The sequence below is a fragment of the Primulina tabacum genome, chromosome 1, assembly GCF_025594145.1.
Source record: "Primulina tabacum isolate GXHZ01 chromosome 1, ASM2559414v2, whole genome shotgun sequence".
NCBI classification, from domain to species: Eukaryota; Viridiplantae; Streptophyta; class Magnoliopsida; order Lamiales; family Gesneriaceae; genus Primulina; species Primulina tabacum.
The window spans coordinates 54497729-54521094 of record NC_134550.1 but is presented as its reverse complement, the minus strand read 5'-3'; the positions used below and the strand labels follow the sequence as shown (position 1 = coordinate 54521094).

The 23366-nt window shown below is 34.2% G+C and overlaps 4 protein-coding genes and 1 long non-coding RNA gene across 6 annotated transcripts; 2 read left to right on the top strand and 3 right to left on the bottom strand.

The window, feature by feature from the left end:
- Positions 1-2284: 2284 nt before the first annotated feature.
- LOC142519799 (uncharacterized) lies at positions 2285-4407 on the bottom strand. The gene has a single exon (XM_075622825.1). The coding sequence runs from the start codon at positions 3366-3368 to the stop codon at positions 2475-2477; it is 894 nt and encodes a 297-aa protein (XP_075478940.1). The 5' UTR covers positions 3369-4407; the 3' UTR covers positions 2285-2474.
- A 2354-nt stretch (positions 4408-6761) lies between these two features.
- Positions 6762-9164, top strand: LOC142550486 (U-box domain-containing protein 9-like). Its single transcript, XM_075659572.1, has 2 exons — positions 6762-7375; positions 7765-9164. The coding sequence occupies exons 1-2, from the start codon at positions 7082-7084 to the stop codon at positions 8848-8850; spliced, it is 1380 nt and encodes a 459-aa protein (XP_075515687.1). The 5' UTR covers positions 6762-7081; the 3' UTR covers positions 8851-9164.
- A 1982-nt stretch (positions 9165-11146) lies between these two features.
- Positions 11147-17488, bottom strand: LOC142550456 (E3 ubiquitin-protein ligase CHIP-like). 2 transcript variants are annotated; one of them, XM_075659558.1, is made up of 9 exons: positions 17292-17484; positions 16978-17186; positions 16786-16853; positions 16590-16653; positions 16111-16182; positions 12135-12268; positions 11854-12007; positions 11669-11779; positions 11147-11579 (listed from the first exon to the last, which is right to left on the bottom strand). In XM_075659558.1, the coding sequence occupies exons 2-9, from the start codon at positions 17077-17079 to the stop codon at positions 11454-11456; spliced, it is 831 nt and encodes a 276-aa protein (XP_075515673.1). In that variant the 5' UTR covers positions 17080-17186; positions 17292-17484; the 3' UTR covers positions 11147-11453. The 2 variants fall into 2 exon arrangements, with proteins under 2 accessions (XP_075515673.1, XP_075515678.1); XM_075659563.1 differs by having other exon boundaries at positions 12135-12251; positions 16978-17488.
- Positions 12275-15507, top strand: LOC142550477 (uncharacterized). The gene is made up of 2 exons (XR_012821387.1): positions 12275-15013; positions 15051-15507. It is a non-coding gene; the product is annotated as an uncharacterized LOC142550477 (long non-coding RNA).
- Positions 17489-18773: 1285 nt separating the features above from the next.
- On the bottom strand, positions 18774-23013 carry LOC142550440 (adenylylsulfatase HINT3). The gene is made up of 7 exons (XM_075659557.1): positions 22683-23013; positions 22047-22102; positions 21787-21844; positions 20994-21060; positions 19427-19482; positions 19124-19177; positions 18774-19046 (listed from the first exon to the last, which is right to left on the bottom strand). Exons 1-7 carry the CDS (start codon positions 22857-22859, stop codon positions 18915-18917), a joined length of 600 nt encoding a protein of 199 aa, XP_075515672.1. The 5' UTR covers positions 22860-23013; the 3' UTR covers positions 18774-18914.
- Positions 23014-23366: the final 353 nt, after the last annotated feature.

Genomic DNA, 23366 nt, shown 5'->3' with positions numbered 1-23366 from the left:
ATCCCCATCCCATTTCGACCTTTTGTCCATATCAAAATAACAAGAGGACGTTTTTAAAAAAAAAAATTGGTTTCATGGGCTTATACACGTGAGATGAGTCGATCTAATTTATACATAACATAAAATGTAATACGTTTAGCATAAAATATAATATTTTTTATGAGTTGAATGTGCTCGTAGATTCTCCTAGCAAAATTGACATGTGTAATCTCTCAAATGAGCTTTTGTCATTAATTAATATAAATTAACTAATCTAAGTCTTCACTAATATTATCGAAATTGGTTACCCAATACATCATATGGATTGGATGAAACAACATGGGCTTTAAAAAATAAGATCATGTTTTGGCCCAATGGCGTCGTATCCCTCTTACATTGTCTTTTCATCGACAATCACTTGTGTTGTAAACCATAGTGGACATGATATAGTTTCATATATCAATGGCCCATTGGCCATGCAACTCATAATCTTTTTTTATAGTTTGGTTCTGTTGTCCACCAATCGTGTCAATCCATTAATGAAACGATGCTGATATATTGAATATATAATTTTAATATGATTCATCACATCCAATACATTAGTGTCGTCTCATTATGTTCACAAGAAAATTTCACCTTTTCTCCAACTATGTTATTGCCCCGACTTTATTTTACGTTATCGAATAATGGATCAAGTAAAATAAACTACTTACGTTGTATAATATGACTGTTAAATTGCATAAAAAAATATTTATAGGCACAAGCTCAATAACAATATCACGTATGACTCGTATCAAGTCTCGAGTGAAAGAGTTACAGAAAATAGTTAAAAAAAAAAAAAGGTGGTACACACCTAGACATTGATAAATGAACGATGAAACAGAGTAGCAGCCAGTTGTCCAATCCTTTGGCCAGGAATTGTTGTTTTCCCTCACATCAATTCAAATCTGGTAATGAATAGTCTGCAACCCCATCGATGCAAACAGATGGCTATTCAACCTACCAAATATTTATTCCACACCCACGCTTTTTATCCTATGATTTTAACGTCCTTTTCATATTATTATTTCGATATATAATTTTGATATATTCTTCGTCTGTAACAATATTTTTTTATGTTTGAAAGAAATATTTTATTATTTTTGTTAAATTGATATTATTTAGGATTTCGTTTTTCTAAATTAAAAGATCTAATTTGATTTATTTCTAGATGATAAGATCGTAGTTGACTTATCTCTAGATATTATAAGATTTGTTTTTAATAATGTATTTATTTCTAAAATATTTTATCCTTATTTGAAAGAATTTTTATGCATGTTAAACTATTGTTTCTATGTTTGTATGATTGATTTCATGGAAATATAATGTAGGCAAGATATTATAGCGTATATATGGAATATTGAGAGAAGAGTTGGTGTGACTTGGAATGGAGAGCCGCTGGTGTCTTTATTGAATACATTCATATTTGAAGATTTTCGCGTCAAGATTTTTCGAGTGATTAATTCACGTTGATGTCGTGTTGATGATTAATGTTGAAGATACTTGGAGAACAACACTGGCGCAGAGTATTGATCGAATAATGTTCTTTTACTTTTTTTAAGCAAACTTCGGTTTATGAATCTAGTTTTTAGTTTGGGTTATTTTGATGCACTTTGATTCCTTGAAATGACAAAAAATTTGGTTTCGTTATACTCACTAGTATTGTTTTAGTGTAAACGATTTACGTATTTTTCTAGTGAATTTTTATCACGAGGCATTCACAAAAGTAATCGCGAATACTTGTGCATAATTTAAATATGGTGTTTATTTATTAAAAGTTTACGTGCGTTTTACATAATCAATTTTCGATGCATGTTATGTGCTCGTGTTGACAACACCAGAACATAATACTAACTTCTGATACACACAATATATTAATTTCATGTACGCTTATGATTAATAGCCCCTTTTCAATGTTTTAATACAATTATTTCGTTTACAAAAATTCATTTGAAACGATATATCTGATCAATTTTGTATTACAAATTAAAATATTATTTTTATTGTAAGTATGAAAGTATTGATTCATAGCAAGAAAAAATATTTATGAGATATACACATATTAGAAACCTACTCTATTTAACCAACTTTTTATGAAATAAACTAGTTTAATATTATTCATTATAAGGCTCGAACCGTCGTATTACTTTGACAAAATTGTGGTTTTTACATGAGTTATTAAAAGTATTTTTATTCTTATTCTAATATCATGAGATTAAGTGAAGTATTTTTATAAAAATTAATATATATTAATTAATAATCCAAATGTCTACATTTAACCAATTAACCACATTGATGCAGCATAAAACAACCATTCTTGTATGGTTTCTCAATTTACACGTGACGCGAGGCTAACCTGCGCCGACATGTACACTAAGTGCAGTTGCCGCGTACACACACAATGGATAAACATATGCACACAAAACGACGAAATTTTACTCATAAATTAATTCGAATCAACGGGTACGGGCTGTCGCGGGTAACAGCACACATCCGCCGTTGACACCGGCGTCGAAACCGACGGCACGGCACTTCACTGAGTTACGTTGGTTCACCGGAGAAGGAGAGGAAAACGATGCCGGGAAGATATTGGTTGTCCGGCGGTAGTTTCCCAGCCATTTCTTCTGCATGAAGCGGTGTTTCCTCCACGGCGGCAGGAGGAGGCCTCTGCACTTCAGAGATCTTTTAGCACCGTCGCTCATGACCTTGAGAATTCGCTTTAAAATATCGCTGGTTCCCACGAATATCGCCGGTAAGCATTTCAGTATACGGTCGTAAGACTCCGTAGGTCTCGCGATCTCAAATTCCGAAGCGAAATCCAACTCGATGAAGTATCTCATGTTCTGTTCCGTCCGGATGACGTCGATGAACTCATGGTTTCCGGCAGAGAGACCGCCGGAGCTGTCCCAATTGGTCTTGCAAATCGCCACATTATAACCGAAATTTCTCAAAAACGCCATCACATTTCTCTGCGTAGTCTGTTTACTAGATTTCACGCATGCGAACACCTGCAGAGCACTCATAACATGTCTCAAAAGCGCCTCCTGAAACAAATCCCTCTGATCCCGCAGGATCGGCTCAATCAAATCCACATTCACGCCATTCGAATCAGAAACACGTTCGGCATTATGCTCAGAGACTTCAGTACCATCCAGAGCCAAATCCCCGGCGTCACCGTTGAAACCAAAGAAAAGACCGGAGAGAGTCAGCGAGATGACGTCATCCCCGTCGTGAGCGCTGTGTTCACTCCCGCTGCTCACGTAACCCAGATCAAATTCATCCCGGCCGACGATCCTGGCCTTCACCCTCTCATCCAACGGGTCAGTCACTCTCTTCATTCTCGCGTACATGCTTTCAAATGAACCTAAGCTTCTTGCTTTTTCTTGAAGAAACACCGATCTTAAGCTTCCGACTATGAGTTTCTTTTATAAAAATAATTTACGAGCAGATAATGCCGAGGAATTTACGAAAGAATATTCTATATTTATAATAAAATTAAAAAGAATGGAGATTGCACGGATAAAGATTGAACTGGTGGGAAAGTACATACCTCTTGCAGCATAAGGCATATCCGTTGGATTATTCTATTCGTAACGGCTCCGATAGGGCCACGTGGACCAATTATCGCCCTTATAGCACGTGGCAGGCACCTGGCGGCTGGCAAACGTTTGGTGTTTTTCCATATTTATTTTTATCTATCAAAAAATAGAGATTGGTGATTATTTTTTGTGAATTTTTTTTAATATTTTTTTTATTCTTAAAATGTCAAAATTTTAATTATACAATTTAGTGGATGAAGCAACTGTTTTAGAAGATTGCAGGTTCTCAACATCTGTGACAAAATGTGTGTGTGTGTTTTTTTTTTAAAAATAATTTATTATTTCAAAATTGTAATTTATTTCCTCAGTATTATTAAATATTATTTGAAACCAAAAGCATCATACAAATGGCATATTACTTCCTACCTATTTCTTCTTCTTTATCTTGCGACAAATTCTTTATATATTTATTACAATGTAACAATCAGAATTCCGAAAAAGAAAAAGAAAAATAAATTAAGAACAAATTAGAATCCATCACATAATTCTAATTTATGATTTTTGTTTGCTTTTTCCTTCTTATTCCATCTTTGTTTGCGGCTCTTGGTGATCGGAGGAGGTGAAGAATAGAGACACAAAGTGGAGGTGGAGGTTAGTGATTATTTGGATTTGATTTTGTCCAATATATATTTAATCCCATATCTTCTCAATAGTTTAATTAAAAAGATTTAAATAGCTTATGGTGATTTCACTTTCTTATCTTAGTACTAAAGGATATTCTCTTTTATTTATTTTTTATAATTCGAAAACGTGTTAGTTTGTCTAGTGGATGTTTGACCAGGCCTTCGTGGGTTTAAGAATCCAATATCGTGTCTTAGGTTCCAAGAAATTGAATATTTTATTCGTATCTAATATCATGTTACAAATACAAGGAGATTATTAATTAATCTATTATACACATGTGTGTATTTTCTCAATGAGTAGGACTTTTATGAGACGATTTCACGATATATATATATATATATATATATATATATTGACGACCTAATGGTTTCTAAATTCCCAATCCAACTATTATTACGTTTATCTCTCTGATTTTTTGAATGGAGAAAATGTAAAAGGAAGTGGAGACATGAATGCTCCAACACAAATGACTACATGCATACATGAATCAAAATGTAAAATATGTGAGAATGGAGATTTTAGAAATTAAACTAGAACTACATGGTACTATATTCATGTTCCAACAACCCACTTCCTCGTCAATCAATTACTAAAGTAATAAAATATTTTTTTTATTGTTAATTAATCGATAATTGACTAATGGCCTATTACATTTGGTCCAGTCATTTAATTAATGGTAACAATATGTCAATACAATTAATATATTTTAAAACATGAATTGTAGTCTAATCATGTTTTAAGTCTAATCATGTTTTAAAATGGCAGTCTAATCATCACGTTTTTCAGTGGAGGCCTACCGTACAAAATTATACATGATGATAACATTAACATAAAAACTCATTTAAAACGATTTTATAAATTAATTTTGTGATATATATCTATTTGAGTTATTTTTATTATTTTTTATGTCAAAAGTATTATTTTTATTGTAAATATAAACTGAATTAACTCATCTCATGAATAAAGATATATGAAATTGTCTCATAATGAAAATTTTTAAAAACCTGATTCGAAATGCTCATGTAAGATGCCAATTCTATAATATCACAACACAAATTCTATAATAACACAAAATATTAGATGTTTTAAGAAGCATCTGAATTATATCAGATCTATCCATATCTAGTAGAATGGTCCGTTTGTTCAAGTTTTAACTTAATTCAAGAACTCGATCGGTTTATATAATAACATTGTATATGTCATGTCTTGAGCCTGGGTTTGCGCCTGCGTGACTGCACAATTGGCCCCTATGGCAACTACTTCGTATTCGTCCTCGTTTTTACGAAAATGATTGACCCAAGTTGCTATATAAGTCAATTATAAACTCATTATAAACTCATTTTAAATATTTTATTTTTAAGATGTGGGACAAGGGTATCACAATCACCTATCTTTCAGAATGCGACGTCCTCGATGCGGCCTGACAACTCGATCCACCAGCGCCGAGAATCTAGAAGTGGCTCCTACAGATTCAAGAGGTGGCGTGGCTCCTGTCATATAGCACTTTGCCCCGCTTGTTCAAGAGGTGGCTCTCATGCACGTAGCACTTTGCCCCGCATAACACTTATTTCTCTGTGTTTCTTGCTAGTGACCGGCTCAAATACCATTCTGTCACGCCCTGAGCCTGGCCCCACGCCTGCGAGACTTCACAATGGGCCCTTATAGCAACTACTTCGTATTTGTTATCGCTTTTACGATATTATTTACTCAAATTGATATAAAAGTCAATTGTAAGCTCATTATAAACTCAATTTAAATATTTAATTTTTAAAATGTGAGACAAGAATATCACAATATATATCACCTGTCAGGCATATTCATGACTTGAATACCACGAGTAAATTTGTATGGCATTAAACTCGCACGTTGTCATCGTTATATAATAATAGTAATAATAATAATTTCAAATCTAATATATGATTTCAGTTTTCATAATGAAACCACAATCATATGTATAATTCAATCCACATCCCACATGCAAAGCTGCCTTGATGCCAATGCCAATAATTTATATTTTTTTTAATTGAAACAAAATAAAGCTTAATCTCATAATAAACAAAATATCACTTCAAAAATTATAATAAAATTTACAACCCCGCATAATATATAAAAAAATATTACGGCTCGTGCATATAATTGTGTGAAGGCAAAAATTTGTGTGAGACGTTAACACGGATCGTATTTTGTAAGACAGATATCTTATTTGAGTCATCCATGAAAAAATATTATTTTTTATGCTAAGAATATTATTTTTTATTGTGAATATCGGTAGGATTGACTCGTCTAACAGATAAAGATTCGTGAGACCGTCTTATAAGATACCTAATCTTCTGTAAAACTGTCTTACAAAAGATGTATTAAAATGTGTGTGTGTGTATATATATATATATAATTTTTCTTGAGACAAATATGATATTTTGTTAACTTAAATTAACTCATAATATATATTTTTTGAAATAAAAGGGAAAGCTGGCTAATTGATTGCAAGAGCGGTGGGATTATTAAGAAAAATAAATAATGAGTAAAAAAAAGTAGAGGAACCCTTTGGAGTTTCTCTTCCGCGTTGCTTGCCAGCTGTCTCGCCATGGATCTCTGCTTGCGTAGCTCCGTGGACCCGATCCACCTCAATGTTACATTTACACGCACCACACACACTACACGTAATTCTTAACTCCAACCTTTTTCCCTTAATTCTTGTTTCTCACTTCACTCGGACATGGCACATACCTTGTCTGAAATTTGAATCAAATCATATGGGATACTTGGATTACAAATAAACGGTGGAAATCCCATTCCGAGCGATATAAATTTGGTGGTGTTGTTGAAAGAAAAAGAGGGTGATGGCGAAGAGTGGTGTGTTTGAGAAGGATCCGACGATGGTGGAGAAGGCAATGGAATTAAAGAAAGAATTGCAGAAATTGGTGAGGGCGATGGTGGATGAGGATGATGTTAATTTAGATGCAATCGACAGAGCCCAACAAATGCTTTGTGATTTGAAGGAACTGAAATTGAAGAAATCCGTTTCTTTGAAGCTTCACTATCAACGATTCGATAATGGGGCTGTGCCGGAGGAGTTTAAGTGCCCACTTTCGAAGGAACTCGTGAGGGATCCTGTGATTGTTGCCACTGGACAGGTATTTACTATTTACTTCATGAGTAAATTATACGTTACGCGACATTTTTTTATGAATGCAAATGGGAAAATGCAGAATTTTGTTGAATATATCCGTTTTGACGAATGATTTTGCCTGAGCTCGTGCTTTAATTTTTTGCTGAAGATTATCGATGCTCGAGTTTCCTTTCTTTTTCTTTTTTTAAAATATTCCTTTATGCACCGCTGGTTTTTCTTTTTGTGCACTGATATTCATCCGATCAGTCCTTTTTTCCAGTTTTTTTGAAGATCCTTTTGTTAATCTTCTCATTTTTGGGGATCCATAGGCGTTGTTCTTGGAGTTTATTGATACACTTTCTTCCCAGTTATGTTTTATCTTTGTTATTGACATATTCCCAACGAATCTGGCAGACCTATGATCGGCCCTTTATTCAGAAATGGCTGAAATCTGGGAATCGGACATGCCCTATTACTCATCAAGTACTCTCACACACTATACTGACGCCCAATCATTTGATCCGAGATATGATAGCACAATGGTGCAAGGATCATGGGATCAAAATGCCAGACTCTGTTCAGTATACCGATGAGGAGGTGTTGACCGAAGCTGATCGAGTTCATTTCATCTATTTGCTCGAGAAAATGTCTTCTTCGGCATCTGACCAAAAAGAAGCCGCCAAAGAATTGCGATTGTTGACCAAACGAATGCCTTCATTCAGGGCACTTTTCTGTGAATCTGTTGATTTCATACCTCAGTTGCTATCTCCACTCTCCAAAAGCAAGTCCCAGACCGAGTTTCATTTGGAACTCCAAGAAGATTTGATCACCACCCTTTTGAATCTCTCAATTCATGACAACAACAAGAAACTTGTTGCCGAAACGCCTGTGGTGATTCCTCTCCTCATGGATGCATTGAGGTCCGGAACAATAGAAACAAGGAGCAATGCAGCTGCAGCCCTTTTCACATTGTCCGCCCTCGACTCGAATAAGGAGTTGATCGGAAAATCGGGTGCCTTAAAACCTCTAATCGATCTATTAAATGAAGAGCATTCCTTAACTTTGAGGGATACTGCTTCAGCCATTTTCAATCTGTGCATCATTCATGAGAATAAGTTGAGAGCCGTGAGAGATGGTGCGGTACGAGCAATCTTGAAAAAGATCAAGAGTAGAATGCACGTTGATGAGTTACTCTCCATCCTCGCTATGCTAGCGACCAATCAAAAAGCGATAGAGGAGATGGCAGAACTCGGGGCCGTCCCATGCTTGCTCAGCATAATCAGGGAGACGTCTTGCGCTAGAAATAAGGAGAATTGCATCGCCATCCTGTACACCATATGTTTGAGTTATCGATCCAAGTGGAAAGAAATAAAAGACGAAGAGAATGTGTTCGGTACAATATCACATCTTGCTCAAAATGGAACTTCGAGGGCCAAAAGAAAAGCCGGTGGCATACTCGAGAAACTAAACAGGGCCATCAATCTCACCCATACATCATGATTGATCAAGTCTTTCGAGCACACGTATCCTGTAAATTCTTCGCCATCATAAAAGTTAAGGTATCTTATGGTCGTTTTTGCAAGTTTCAATCTTCCTTGTGTATGCATATTCTTGATCTAAACAAGGGTTTGATCTTAATTTTACGGCGAGTATTGTGAATACTACGATGGGATGCTTTATCTATAAATTTTGTTGATGCACATGGTTTTGGGTGAACTGTTAAAGTTTCTAGTCTAAGCAAAGCGATCTTATGTTGGTTCAGGCACAGATTGTTTATTTGATTGTTGGTAATTCAGTGAAGGGCTTTTCCACAACTTTTTCTAATAAATCAATACAATGTAAGAAGCATTAATAGTTGGTTTGGATTCGATCCCACTTTTTTGGAATCTTTCTTGATAGTGTATAGTCCATGAAAAACTTACGCCGTGATGTGACTCGAATCAGAATGCTCGATTATTATAGAGAAAAAGATGCAACTTGCTTCTTTATTTTAATGGACTTCTCGATTTCTCTTCTTTATTTTTTTTCTTTGGAAAATGGAAAGGGGATATTTTGTTTTGCATTATTGATGGTTGGAATTGTTTTGATCTTGATTGATGTGATTTGTATTTGGGGGATGAATCCAAAACAAACACGAAGCATAATGATGTTGTGATTCATAATTGAAGGACTGAGTGATTCCAGATTGGATTTTGGAAACATTTAGAAGAAGATAGAATTTGGCCATTATTCTCTTGTTTTGTGGTCCATCCCCCTTTTGCTACCATAAATTTTGAGTAAATATTGTGGGAGAGAATTCAACTTTTAAGTAAAAATATTATTTGTACTTTGAAAATAAATCAGTCGCAATCTGAGAAAAAACTCAACCTTTTGTACACATAGTTTGTCAAGTCTCCAAGACTCCCAACATAATTGACAAGAAAAATGATTTGACAACAATTGTTTCTTGATTGAATGATTTGGGGGAATTAAATGTCAATTTATGATTTGCTAAACAGTAGGGGTCTACCACGTGTGAGTGCGGCACTTGGTTCTTTGTTCTATTTTTCAAGTTATTATTAATTTTTTTTATTAATTTAAGTTATAAATACACCCTATCATAACCTAATAAATGTTTTTCCATTTTATTCATGTAATCCAACAACACAATTATATTTTTCCTTCATTTATTTCAGTATCATTTTAATATTTGTTTGTATACTACATAATAATATACTTAAGACTTATTTATAATTAATTAGCTTAAAATTTAAAATGTTTTGAATATTTAAAATATTAAATGATGTTAGAATTTATTAATCAGCTAGCTAATTTTTTACACAATTTTGAAATGTGAAATTTCTTTCCCATATTTTCTCTTTTCCATCATATATTCTTGGATTTCAAAAATATTTGTAAGTTTTAATTTAAATCATTCTTAGTAATTAATTTCTATTAAAAACACTTTGTTATTAAAAAAAATAATTTTTCCTACAATACATATAAATAATATATTTTTCTACATCTCGAATAATACTTCAACAGCTATATGATATTGTTCTATATGATAAAAGTACTATTTTGTTGTTAAAATAGGTTATTTGTATAATTTTTTTTACCAAAATAATATATCATGAGTCTATTCGTGCCATAACATTTTTCTACGAGAAATAAAAATGGAAAATTTAATTTTCAAATGGGAATGATTGGAAAAATCGTGATCATATGTTATTCAAGTTAATAATATATTAAAAAATATTTTAAATATAAATACTAATTATGTCGTAAATTGTGATATAGATTTTAGGTGAACTACCTACCATATGGGAAGCCTTCCTTATCTTTTCATGTACCTAAGAAGACATGCTTTATTTGTTCATGTCTTACGGTTGGGGTTATGTTAGGATTTAGACATTAGAGTCCATTATTCAGAAGAGAGATCAATAGTTATGGCAATGTGCTAATGTCTCTGTCCTGAATTTTTAGTTTGATTCAATTATTGTAGTTGTCTTGATGTTAACTACTTTATAGGACCGAGCGCTTGCCGCTTTACCAAAAACTATAGCTGGTGGTAATGGTGCAACTCAAATCTTTTAAACCGCACAGCAGCTCAAACACCACGGTTCGATCGCTCTACCAAGTAGAGACAATTATTGCACCCAACATACTTGCTTTCTGAGAAGAAATTTATGGGTTTACAGTGAAACATTGAAGGTGAAAAATAAATTTAATATGTATGATCAAGTTTCAACTACTGTAATAGACTATCAACCAGCTTAGGTAAACACATACTTTCAAATAACAAACGTCGCAAAGCGAAACACGCGAAATAAACCTTTTGTATTTCCAAATTGGCAGCAGAAATCATCAAACGATGATGTTACAAGGGGAAAAGTCTTTTACAAAAATGTACTAGTTTCGATTGTAGACAATGTACATATTTCGAAAGATGGATCATATGGCGCTAATGTGCTTCAAAAATAGTGGACTGCATGCTTTGGGAGCAAGGAATTTATGTGCTGACTGCAATTACCAACAAAGTTATGGGTGTTCTCATATACTTTGCCTCGGCAACGTACAACAGTCAAACATCTATTTCAAAACTCGAACAAATAATAAAAATGTCAATCCGTCTTATAAGCCCACCCGTGCTTTTCCAGATATGCTCTTACAGCTTCTTTTATGGCCAAATTTGGTACAAGCTGATAAGCATAAAGCGGTTCCCGGGTGATGGGATCAAATTTGCCCACCTAAGAGGGGACGAAGTCGGAAGGTAATTCGATGAATTTATATGGCAGTCATGACTGTTAACTAAGAAAATATATGAGAAATGCACTACCTTCAGCAGATGTTCAAGGATCACTGCTCTCTCATATGTAATCCCACATGGAGTAATCACGGGGTCACGGAATATGTCCAAAGTAATTTTACAACAAAGATAATCTGGCAGCTGAAATAATACAATGGTTTCAGAAGAGCCAAGCGAGGGAAACAAGCTACACATGGGGGGACCATGATGGTTACCTCAGTTGGAGTGTCATTTTCAGCAGCTTCGTCAAAAACGCTGCCCAGAGCTTCGAGTTGATCTAGATTAGACTTGGCATTTTCATCCACAAAACCTTCCGTATCAGAAGTATCAAGGAACTGTTTCTGCTTCAGAGCTGCCACACATGCTTCTCTGAGTCATAAGCAATTCAACAATGTAGTATAAGGTAAGCAATTCAAAACACCAAAGACAAAAGGGAACAATGCGAACGTGAAACAAGTTTTAAAAAGAAAGCGTACAGAAAAGAGAACAATATTACCTTAAGTTTTGAAGGTTCCAAGAACGCTCGGTAGCTTCATGTTCCCATGTCAGGTACCTTGCTGTTGCAAGCTCCTGCCATATCTCCTCTACCATATATCCATTCGGGTTTGCACCCCTACCAAGGTCCAATGCCTATGTTACATCGAACATAACATAAAATTCTAAAATATATCCTCCTCTACCACAAACTTCAGGTGTTTTTTTCAACAAAAAAGGATTACAATACAAAGATGCCACAATTGCATCCAGCTAATGATATCCCAAACATTTTTCAGGCCCACATGCATAAATACGATGGGATCACGAGACAACTGCTGATTAACATCCATACAAATATAATACACAAAAAGGAACAATTTACAACAGACTTTGGCATCCAATTACTATGAACCACATAAAAAGGTATGTAAGGTAAAAAAAATATCTAACACACCAAATCGGTTTACAATTACCGTGTAAAAGGTAAAACAAGCAGCAAGCACACGGGGAGTTTAGTTTGCCTGGAAAAAAAACCGAGGAACCTATCATAAGATGATCACCATACAGGAAACCATCACAAGGCATGTTTGTCCTGGGCACTTAAAAAGACAAAAGTCCTTAGCTCTTGTACATTTGGACAATTTCAAAGAAATTGTAAATGCTTTACTCAACCTCACTCTTAGTGCACTTTCTTCTCGTAGTTCCTGATTAATATCTCTTCAAATACTACCAAAAGCACCACTCAAATATCTAGCACCGACACAAGTAACCACCATCGTCATGACATTCACCAACTTTCACCAGCACCGCTCTTATGTCCTGGTCTGATAAAGTAATAATCAATTATCACCTCACATACACATCACAATTAATGGACCCTGGATGGGATAAATATATCCATGCCACAGCCCAAAACCAAAAAATTGCACCATGGCACAAACTAAACAATTATTCCATATCTGTTATGTAGAAAATCTTTTAAATCCTGCTTCACTAAGACATGTGATCTCCACCAAATGCAAGCTAGATGCGCCCTTTCCACATTTCACACCTCCATACTCTCAAATTATACAAACACTTAGACATTATCCTGATCATCGGAGATATTTGATTTTCAAAAAAATGGTGATGTGTCAAGACCGCCAAGGAAAATTGTTTTCAGGTACGTCATAATCGAAGTTTAAGAGGCTGACAAGGAGGAGAATACAAACAGGTAGGGATTAGAATAAGTTGAGATAAGATTTTAATATTGGTATCCAACAAAGACCACAAAAAGAAAGTGCAAATTTATAAATATCACAACCATGGAGCAAAATATTACTTGGTTTTGTCTTGTATTACTACAGGAGTTTTCCGGTAGTGAGCTGCATGCTGGCAGTTGAAATCGATGGTAGATAAGCTAGGACATTGATAACCAACAAAAACTGGATAGATTTGGTTTATTCAACAAGTTCCTTTTTCACGACATACTAAATAATCGAATAATAACAAAGCAAATAGTATCGACTATTATTAATATAGGGAATCCTGTGGGCGTATCGAGTATCGACTAAAATTACAAGTGCAACAATCATGCAATTAATTTGTTGCCAAATCCATTTATTGGTGGTCCAGTATGTTGGCAGAGGAGCTATTACATTATAGTGTGCTTTGATATTGCTAGGACTACTATATGCTGAACGAATGTGAATCAGATCTGATGACATGTGTATGAAGACTTTGGTTTCAACCACCAGTCATAGACATTGAACACGGGGTCCAAGTACATTTCTGAACATAAATACTTTACAGGATGATCGAACAAGTTTGAATCAATGCCAGATGTAGGAAACAGAAAAGGTATCGAAAGCACAAGATATGCCTATATTAATTTCAACACATTTATAACAAAAAACATCGCAAGAAACAAACTTCAAATGCTTACAGACAGCCTTCTCAATGGAAAAAATTATACAGAAATTATGTGCTAGTCTCGAGAACTTTCTCCATAAACGCAATCAAATAAATAGTTTTGGCAATGGGAGATTATATATGATGACAAGGTACTTGGATACTAATGTGAGAATGAATCTTATCCGAATTAAGACATTTATTATGCAAAGTACGGGAAAATAATAATAATAAAAATAATAACTATACGTCAACACATCAATAGATGCATATGAAAGTAGGTTAACACAGGACGAAATAGTTTGCTACACTTGGTGCTTCAAACCTTGCAACAATTTGCTCAAACAGTCCTCGTTTACACGAATTAATAAAAATTAAATTACCAAATATTATATATAAACAAAATACAATAGATCAAAGACAAAGCAATTGATTCATCTCTTTTTTAAAAAAAATAAATAATAAACTGTTTTAATTGTGAATCTTATTTTAGATATTTTTCTTAGAAAAACAGATGAATCAAATGTTTTGCCAGTAATTTATTATATTATGTTGACATATAATGTTTGATGCTTTTAATTTTTAATTCGTTCAAGCAGATTTTGTTTGAGCAAATTGTAGCACGATTTGGAATACCAAATGTAGCAGAGGATTTCGTCCCGGTTTACACAAGTAATTCGGGATAACTTGTCATTGAAGTCAAGAAATTAGTTTTTGTTCCTAGTCTGTATCATGATTTAAGAAAAGATATGGACCCTAGGCCCCATGCCTCTATCTGCTTGGAAGTTTAGAAGCAAATGTCGCATTTCTTGAATTTTAAGAGGTAAAAATATATTCAAAAGAGGATTGTGTAGTTCGATCATAAAGATTTATATTTATGACTATGCTGACTATAACTCAATTAATCTATCTTAATTTAGAACACAATCAGGATCAAATCATATCAAAGATATATCTTGATCTAAATTATATCAAATCTGGTCCCAAAATATATGATTTCATTTGACAGTCCCTCTCAAGTTACACATGAGAATCAGAACTGAAGTGTTCGGCTTGAAGCAGAAAATCTTTTATTCTGGGATGTTGTATTTAAAATCAGAGAGATCGAGAGCAGAGAAGCACAAACAGGATGTTTCATCTTCAATTGAACGACAACAAAAAGTTATCATAATTGCGTCAACTAAATAATAGAAAAACAAAGAATGGACAGTAAAATCACTCGTGGTTCAATTATAAAGTCCTGTGTCTACGAGAAAATGCCCATCATTGCGCTAAAACTATATTCATTTCGAATTTATGGTTCAAGTATCATCCCTTTATACAAGTGAAAGTATCTTGTCGTAAATATGATGGGAAATCCTTCATATAACTAATCACAACTAAATCATATAAATGAAAAATCATAACATAAATGAAATTAATCTGATCCCATATACACTTTCATTTCTCATAACATGCAAGAAGCAAAGATTGGAAGCACGGAAGAGATAATACAATCTTAGGGAGTCTGGAAAAATTAACTTTTTCCTATTCCATCTAGCAAACTAAATAATTTGGATACACCCCCCAGATACGAATCCCAATTAATGGTATGGAGGTAAAAGTTGTAAAGTCAGGTGGAAAATTGCATATATCATGATGGTCAATGAAAAACTCCTCTTTGTGGTAAGGGAAAAAGGTATCAACTGCCTTCATTTAACGTCTTTCAATATGATAATTTTTTCAGAAGAGTAAGGTTTGAGCAATTAGTTTCACGATCACGTAGGACTGGTATCAAGCATTAAAACTACATTTATGCGACGAACTTGGAAGACAGTGAAAACCAAGCTGCCAGCATATGCATATATCTCATTGGCTATGATAGTGGTTGAAACTTGAAACCATCCTCACCACCAACCTATCGTTCCCAACAAAAATCTAACAGCAAAAGTCTAAATCCAAGTAAATATTTTATTCGAATATTAAATTTCTGCTGGACTTCAATGGCAAAAGATGACGATACCACCAAGATGAAAGCGATACTCTTGACACACATGCATCCATTCATTTACCAAGTGAAACTTTTCACACGGGGTTACTTCTCTAAAAAAGTAAACATCAAGTACCTTCTCCAATTTCTTGACACCTTCTGCGAATACTTTCCTTTGTAACAGTGCAAGACCGAGCATATAGTGACCCTGTTGTTAAAAAATCCACGTGTCAGTGGGACATGAGACCGTTATCACCGGACTTCGTGTTTAAATGCTCAGAAAACAATAATGCACGAAAAATTCACAACACCATCACAGATGTGGAACGATTTCATGAGTAGAATACTTCTCGATATGGTCCCATCTAGGTAGCATTAAGTTATGCAATCAAAACAAGCAGTTTATAGTTAGGCCTTTTGGCAATTAATTTGCAGCCTTAGCAATGCCTTGATAATAAGGTAGGGAACCTCGGGGATATCTGGACTAGCAATCTTGGTATATGCAGGAAAACTATTAATGAATACAAGACATCCCAATATAGTAGATAACATTAGCAATCGATTAACACGAACAGAATTCGGACATGCTTTGACAAATTATTTAGTAAACCAGACCTTGACAGAATGATGATCAAGCTCAACCGCTCGCCTACAATCCTCCTCCACTCTTTTCCAGTCACTATACCCATAATGCGCATAAAACCCCACATAAGAGCAACATATTTTAACAGAAACGATTTTGGGAAAAAAAAAAAAAACCAACAAATTAACAGTCATAAAGATTTTCAGTAAATGCACTGATCTCGCATACTTCCGCTTAAGATGGCACAGAGCCCGGTTCGTCCAATATACCGGGACATTAGGACACAACGTTATAGCCTGCAACCACAAGAAACAAAATATCAACTAAAAGATCAGGGAAAAAATCAATATTTTTTATAAATATTGAATATCTGTCGATCCACAACATCAGATGAACACGTAAAAATAAAAATTAAAGAACCTCAGTATACGCTTCAATGGCAGCGGCGAATCGATCTTTTTTGAAGCACGTGTTCCCGTCTTGTCTGAGTATCTCCGCCTGTTTCGCCGCCAACGACGACATTTTTAACTTCCCCCCTTGACCAAGTTTGTAGATATATAAACAGAACTTCAACGCTATATAAACCCACGCGCAAAAGCAACACGCAGACGTACAAAAGTAGTTCCTCTCTGTCTCAATTACAAATCAAGTGAATAATCAAAGAAGAACAAAATTCCGCTGTAAAGGAGGAGGAGGAATGGATTTATCCAGAACTTTCTTGATTTTACTACCACCAGGCCAACTTGTGTTTGAAATTTGGAAGGTAGAGTGGCGATGGTGGAAGACGGGTACAACACGTCAAAGCTGTACTTGGATCGGAAGTTCTAAGCTAATGACAATCCGTTTCTGCTATGGCCAGACCACCTATATCCATGTTTGATAGTGCTATTAGCCAATTAGAATTCTCATTCAATTTCGTCATGGCTTTTTCCATTCTTTATTATTCACTATTTAATTGTTATCAAACAAGTGGAATACGATATTGATCTCTGTGTGTGTTTATATATATATATATATATATACACACACACACACATACATGTACAAATAGAAATAGAAAAACCTATGGAGGAGTAGTTAGACCAAAACCTCTTCTAAATATTATATAAAATAAAATCATAAAAGATAAATTAGAGTATTAGGACGAGCTAACACTGAAAGACTACGTCTCCTGTGAGATGGTTTCATGAATCTTTATCTGTGAGACGTGTCAACCCTATCGATATTCACAATAAAAAGTAATAATCTTAGCATAAAAATCAATATTTTTTCATGTATGACCCAAATAAGATATCTGTCTCACAAAATACGACTCGTGAGACCGTCTCAATAAGTTTTTGTCACACTGAAATATCTAACCAGATCAAGCTGTGCATAAACTTGGAAATGTCACTTGGTTATACAATCGTGGGGCATGCTCAAAGTCTAGTCCGTTGGTAATTTATTTATAATTATTAGTCTCTTCTTAGTCTTTTTTTTAAATTATAATACAATGTTTATTAATTGTTGCTGCTTGGGCCAACACACGCTTCCGTTCTTAATTAATTGCAATTATGATAGTATTAACCGGTATTAGAACAAGTCAGGGAACTAAAGTTATTCGAATGATGACATCACAAGAGACACTAATCTTAAAAAAAAAAGGTTTGGTTCTTATTGTTTACATGACACAACATGAAACTTGGTGTTAATATCGTTAAGGTTATATTTAAATTGAAATATTCAAGTGGAGTTATTATAAATCATCATCTCAAATCCTATCTATTTGATTCAAAATTGAATGGAAATATTTGAAATTTTTTGGTAAATATCTATGCTAGAACACTGATATGAAATTCTCCGACAAAATCAAAATCATTTTATCCCTGAAAATATAAATAAATATTTAATCTTGACTCCAAATAACTAAATTTTACATTCAATGTAAGAATTGTGATATCAAATTGAGAACTACTCGTTTAACGAAGCAACGCTTCACTTTCCATGTCATTAAAAAAATAACTATATTTCCGCTAGTGCTATAAAAAAACTTAGAAGTCAATATTTACTATATTTTTTATAATTAAAATACACGTCATCTGATTTTATAATATTATCAACCATTTTAATTAATTGTTTTTTTTACTCGACAAGAATGGCTGACTTGTCTCATAAAGCTGGTTGACTTCAACGATTTAACTCCGGATCGCATTTACACAGTTCACAATAATATCAAATACAAGAAAAAATATATTTATTGCAAACTCAATTGTACCATGTAGGCAATGAAGGAGGCAAAAATAATTGGATCCTATATTTTTGTGTATATATAATACAATATAAACATCATACAATCAACACAAAAACTATTGATCTCTTCAGTTACCTACGAGGCTGGTTGACTGACCTTTGTTATCTTCACACTCATTCGAAGAAGATAGATTTTCGCGAATGCAACCCGCAAGTTGAGAAGCTTCTTGATCAATCTTCAACGGACGCCTTCGTAGACTCTGTAAATGCTTATCCTTGTTAAGAATTGGCTCGCCTAAGAATTTTGTAGCAACATGAAGGGAAGAAAAACACTTACCTCAGAAGTCCATAAGCAGTCGTGTGATTTACGAGGAATTATATGAATGTGTGTCTGAACTTGTCATGCCACATAAAATTACAGTGAGTATCAAAATTTGTTAAAATATGCATATTATCAATAGGTCGCCATTTTCCATGAGCTCATAAAAAATTTTAGGAAAAATTGTTTCTAACAGTATTTCCCAATAAAGTTTTCCACGGTATTTTCATCACAATTCAACATGGTACGTAAAAGATGAACGCGTTTTGTTTTGCACTTTTGCTATGACAGTTGATTAAAATTTTAGGTATCAGAACTTACATGATATATCACTTGGCCAGCGGCTTTACCATTGTTCACAAGCAAGTTGAAAGAATCTGCGTGGTTAAAACATCTTTAGACAGTTCTCTCCGTGTCGATAGTCAAGCAAAAACAAGTGACAATGAGGTGAGATACTAAGATGATGGGAGAAACCAATATGCTAAATTAACCTTGTCTCGTGTTCTATGCTACACAGAAATACTTGCCTGCCTGCAAGACTCTTGTACGGGAAAAAGTAAGCTATTTTGATTATAGATTATGAAAAGTACTCGTAGTTCTTGCCAAAATTTCGTACGGTAAGACTCGTCACTTCAAAGCTAGATTTCATGATATCCTATATTCGTCGAGGAAACAGAAATCAGGCATGTGCTTGTACAAGATTTACAAGAGGTCAAACCTCTTATCATTTTAAAGACCAACTCTAAGGGATGTCATGGAAAATCTTGGTTGTTATCAGTAAAGCTAACGTGATTGAAAATTAAAAAATCATAAATGAGCTAAATGGCCTGATTGAAAACTAAAGAATCATAAATGTAGAGTTCACTAGCACCAGAAGGGGTGTGTGCACAAAAATCGAAGTAAAGCTAAAAAAATCTTTGGAACTTGCTTGCAAATTCCAGTGCCTCGAAGTTATTTTGTGTTGTAGAGACTAGAAAACACACTCAAAAGCTCAAATCATATACTCATCTTCGCACATATTTAACAGCGGAGTTAGATAACCTTGGAAGCTGGAGGATCGATTATTCAAAATTTGACTTCATTTTGTTATTGGCAGAATGTGAAGAGCACAAACGTGTATCATGCGTACAAAACATGATATCTGGTATGGAGCCACTCTAGGTGCTAGGATATTGATTATGCTAGTTGCTCAATCATTGAAGGTCTTGTGCAAAGTAGTGTAGACTAGAACAATTTAGAACCTCTGGATTGCAGATAGCAGCACATTCCAGATAATGCTTTTGTTGATAAAAATGTAGAGTGACTGGAAAGTGAAGCTCCGCCACTAAAAACTTCCTAAATCAAGAAATCAACTTATCATAACCATCAAGTAAATCTTCAAGCGCTCAAGCGTGACACAGCTTTCTTCCATTCTCTTCATGTTTTCTTTAGGTTTCCTGAACTCTCACTTTTCATTCTCATAGGATGCTACTCTAGGGAAAGGAAAAAAAAGGATGCTACTGTAGGGTTTGTAAGGACAAGACAAAAGGGCTGAAGGAAACAAGTACTTAATAGGGTTGAGCACAGGAGCAACCTGCTCTGCAATTAATCCTCAAGTTCAGAACAAAGTATCCTAACAAAATCTCAGCAAAGTACGCTTCGTGCAATATACATACAGTAAGTAGGTGAAGGCCCTCCTCCAGCAAAAATACTCCAAAATCTATATGCAAAAATCACTACATAAAATGAACCTCAAACCCATAAATAAATGGCATTGAACAGTAAGACAAACATTAGTGATGACACCAATAACAAGAAAACCATCACCACCACGACACTGATGTTAATGATGTGTCGGTATCAGAAAAGAAATAAACAAAAGGATGCCTAAGTTGACAAGAATACATACCAAAACCAGTAGCTTTCATGACAGCATTGCTAATCATAGGCACTTTTGAACACATGGCCCCTATAATCTGCATCAGGATATTTTAAGTTAGTGACACCCACAATTCAGCACCTCTATGACACGATATTACCTCAATGTCAAAATATACTAGGATCGTCATCATGTTTACGGCCGGATTAATATTTTTAGAACAAGTCAAGGTGACAACTGGGAGAACAAGTGAACAAGCATAAGACAACAAAATGTAAAAGTGGTTAACTAGTATCACCAAGCTACCTCAGCTAAATATGGAGATAAATTATTCCAGCAAAAAGAACATATTTTTGCATTGATTGAAGCATTTTAAAATATTTGACAGCACAGAAAATTTTCAAATAATGCGTGAAAGGTAAATTGAACAACTGTTCTATAAAGGGTTGAGTATGTAGAGTAAAAGTAAGATACAGAAACCATAAATTCAAACAGAAACCAAAATGCAACATGGCAGTAAAAGAACTATATGGGATCACATGTGGCAACCACGCTTTTTTTAGAAATTTTGGCAGAACAAACATTAATAAGAGAAAAATTAAAAAACCGTAGTTATATCGAACTAAAGTTCACACTGTTAAATATTCAACTGCAGTTCACAATAATTATTCATGCAGAGAAGCCTGACAAATCTTCAATCTCATGCATTATTATCATTATTATTTAGCAACTGCACGTTTAAAGAATTTAAGAAAACAAAAAATAATGCCATGTAACGTCTCCTCTCAATGTCGAAAAATATAAGAATACATGAAAAACTTACCAATGGAGGAGTCACATCCAATGAAGGAAAATGGCATTTAGGGATGATAAGCAAGTGCCTGAAGAATTTGTAAATATGAAGTTAACAATTTGTATTACAATGTACATAAGAATAAGACTGTAAAGTATGATGACATTGTTTCATGTAAATCCAAACTTTTAATGGAACAAATAACCACAATTCCATATAAGAATAAGACTGTAACTGGATTATGTAAGGCCGAGGAAAAATTTAAGCTGATTTAACATATAATACCTTACCCAAGACTCAAAGGATGTGTATCCAAAATGCACAGGCACGCATCATCTTCATAAACCTACAGGATAACAAAGAGCAATAAACATAAATAAAAAACTAATCATATGAAGTAACAACTTTAGAGAAACATTCTAAGATCAAACAATAAATTGAAGATGCTAGTTCTCAGTTGAACCCGTTCTGGTGTTCGCGAAAAATCATTCTACTTGAAGTATAATTATTGGTTAAAGCGAGCATGTTCCCTTTATAAAGTTCCATGAGACTGGTAACACAAGCAACAACTTTCCCTAAGAACATAAAAAATCCAACTCAATCTATTAACGAAAAAAATCACGGAGTCGAACGCAATCAGGTCAAACATTCTGAGTACCCTGTTCCGCTTCAGCTTCGTCCTGGACACCTTATGAATTAATAAAAAACACTAGCAACTTCTTTTATATATGTCCCGCCAAAGTCTGGATGAAAGAACCTATGGGAACCCTACAAACACTTTCCTGTCAAATTCTGGATTTCAATTTCATGCTTCAGCTATTCACAAGTGGTTGCAACACTTTCAAAGTAAAAAATCGCAGCGAAACACATAAAAGAACACAAATTTAACTCGAAATCGAGATAAAAAGAAATTGAGAAATACGTACCTTAAAAGCAGGTGCTTCGCCCCGAATAATCTTGCAAAAAATACAATCGCTCTCTCCATTGGTTTCCTCGTCGCTTTTGCAAGAGGAAGTAGAAAGGCAAGCGGGCGACGGAGTTCGTGCTGAAGGGTTGAGGTGTGAAGAAAGCAGTAGCAAACGACGCCGTACATGACACTCCATTTACAGTACGAAGGTGTTGATAAGCTAGGAATGCTCGTCCGCCATGGATTTTTCTTCGTGAGGGCAATTTCCTGCGGATCGACGGGTAATCCGATATCGGACCTGAACGGCTGAGAGTGTGGAAGGATATTTTACCATATTTAATAATTTGGTAATAATAATACATATATCTTATCCAAATTTCGGTTAAATTAATATATGTTTATGTAATATATATTATACCGATAATTTTATTATATTTTTATTGAATAATATTAGTTAATATGTGATTATATTAATATATATGTGTAATTTTTCGATTATACTTATAATTCTAATATGTTTTTATCGAATAATATTAGTCGGATTGAACGAAAAAAATTATTAATATATAATTAATGTCATTTTTGTAATATAACGATGTTATGATAAATTGTTTATAATATTTTGTCTTTCTATAATATTTAATTTGCTAATTTTATATTTAATTTTTTTCTTATTATTTTAACAATTTACTAAAATTTCATA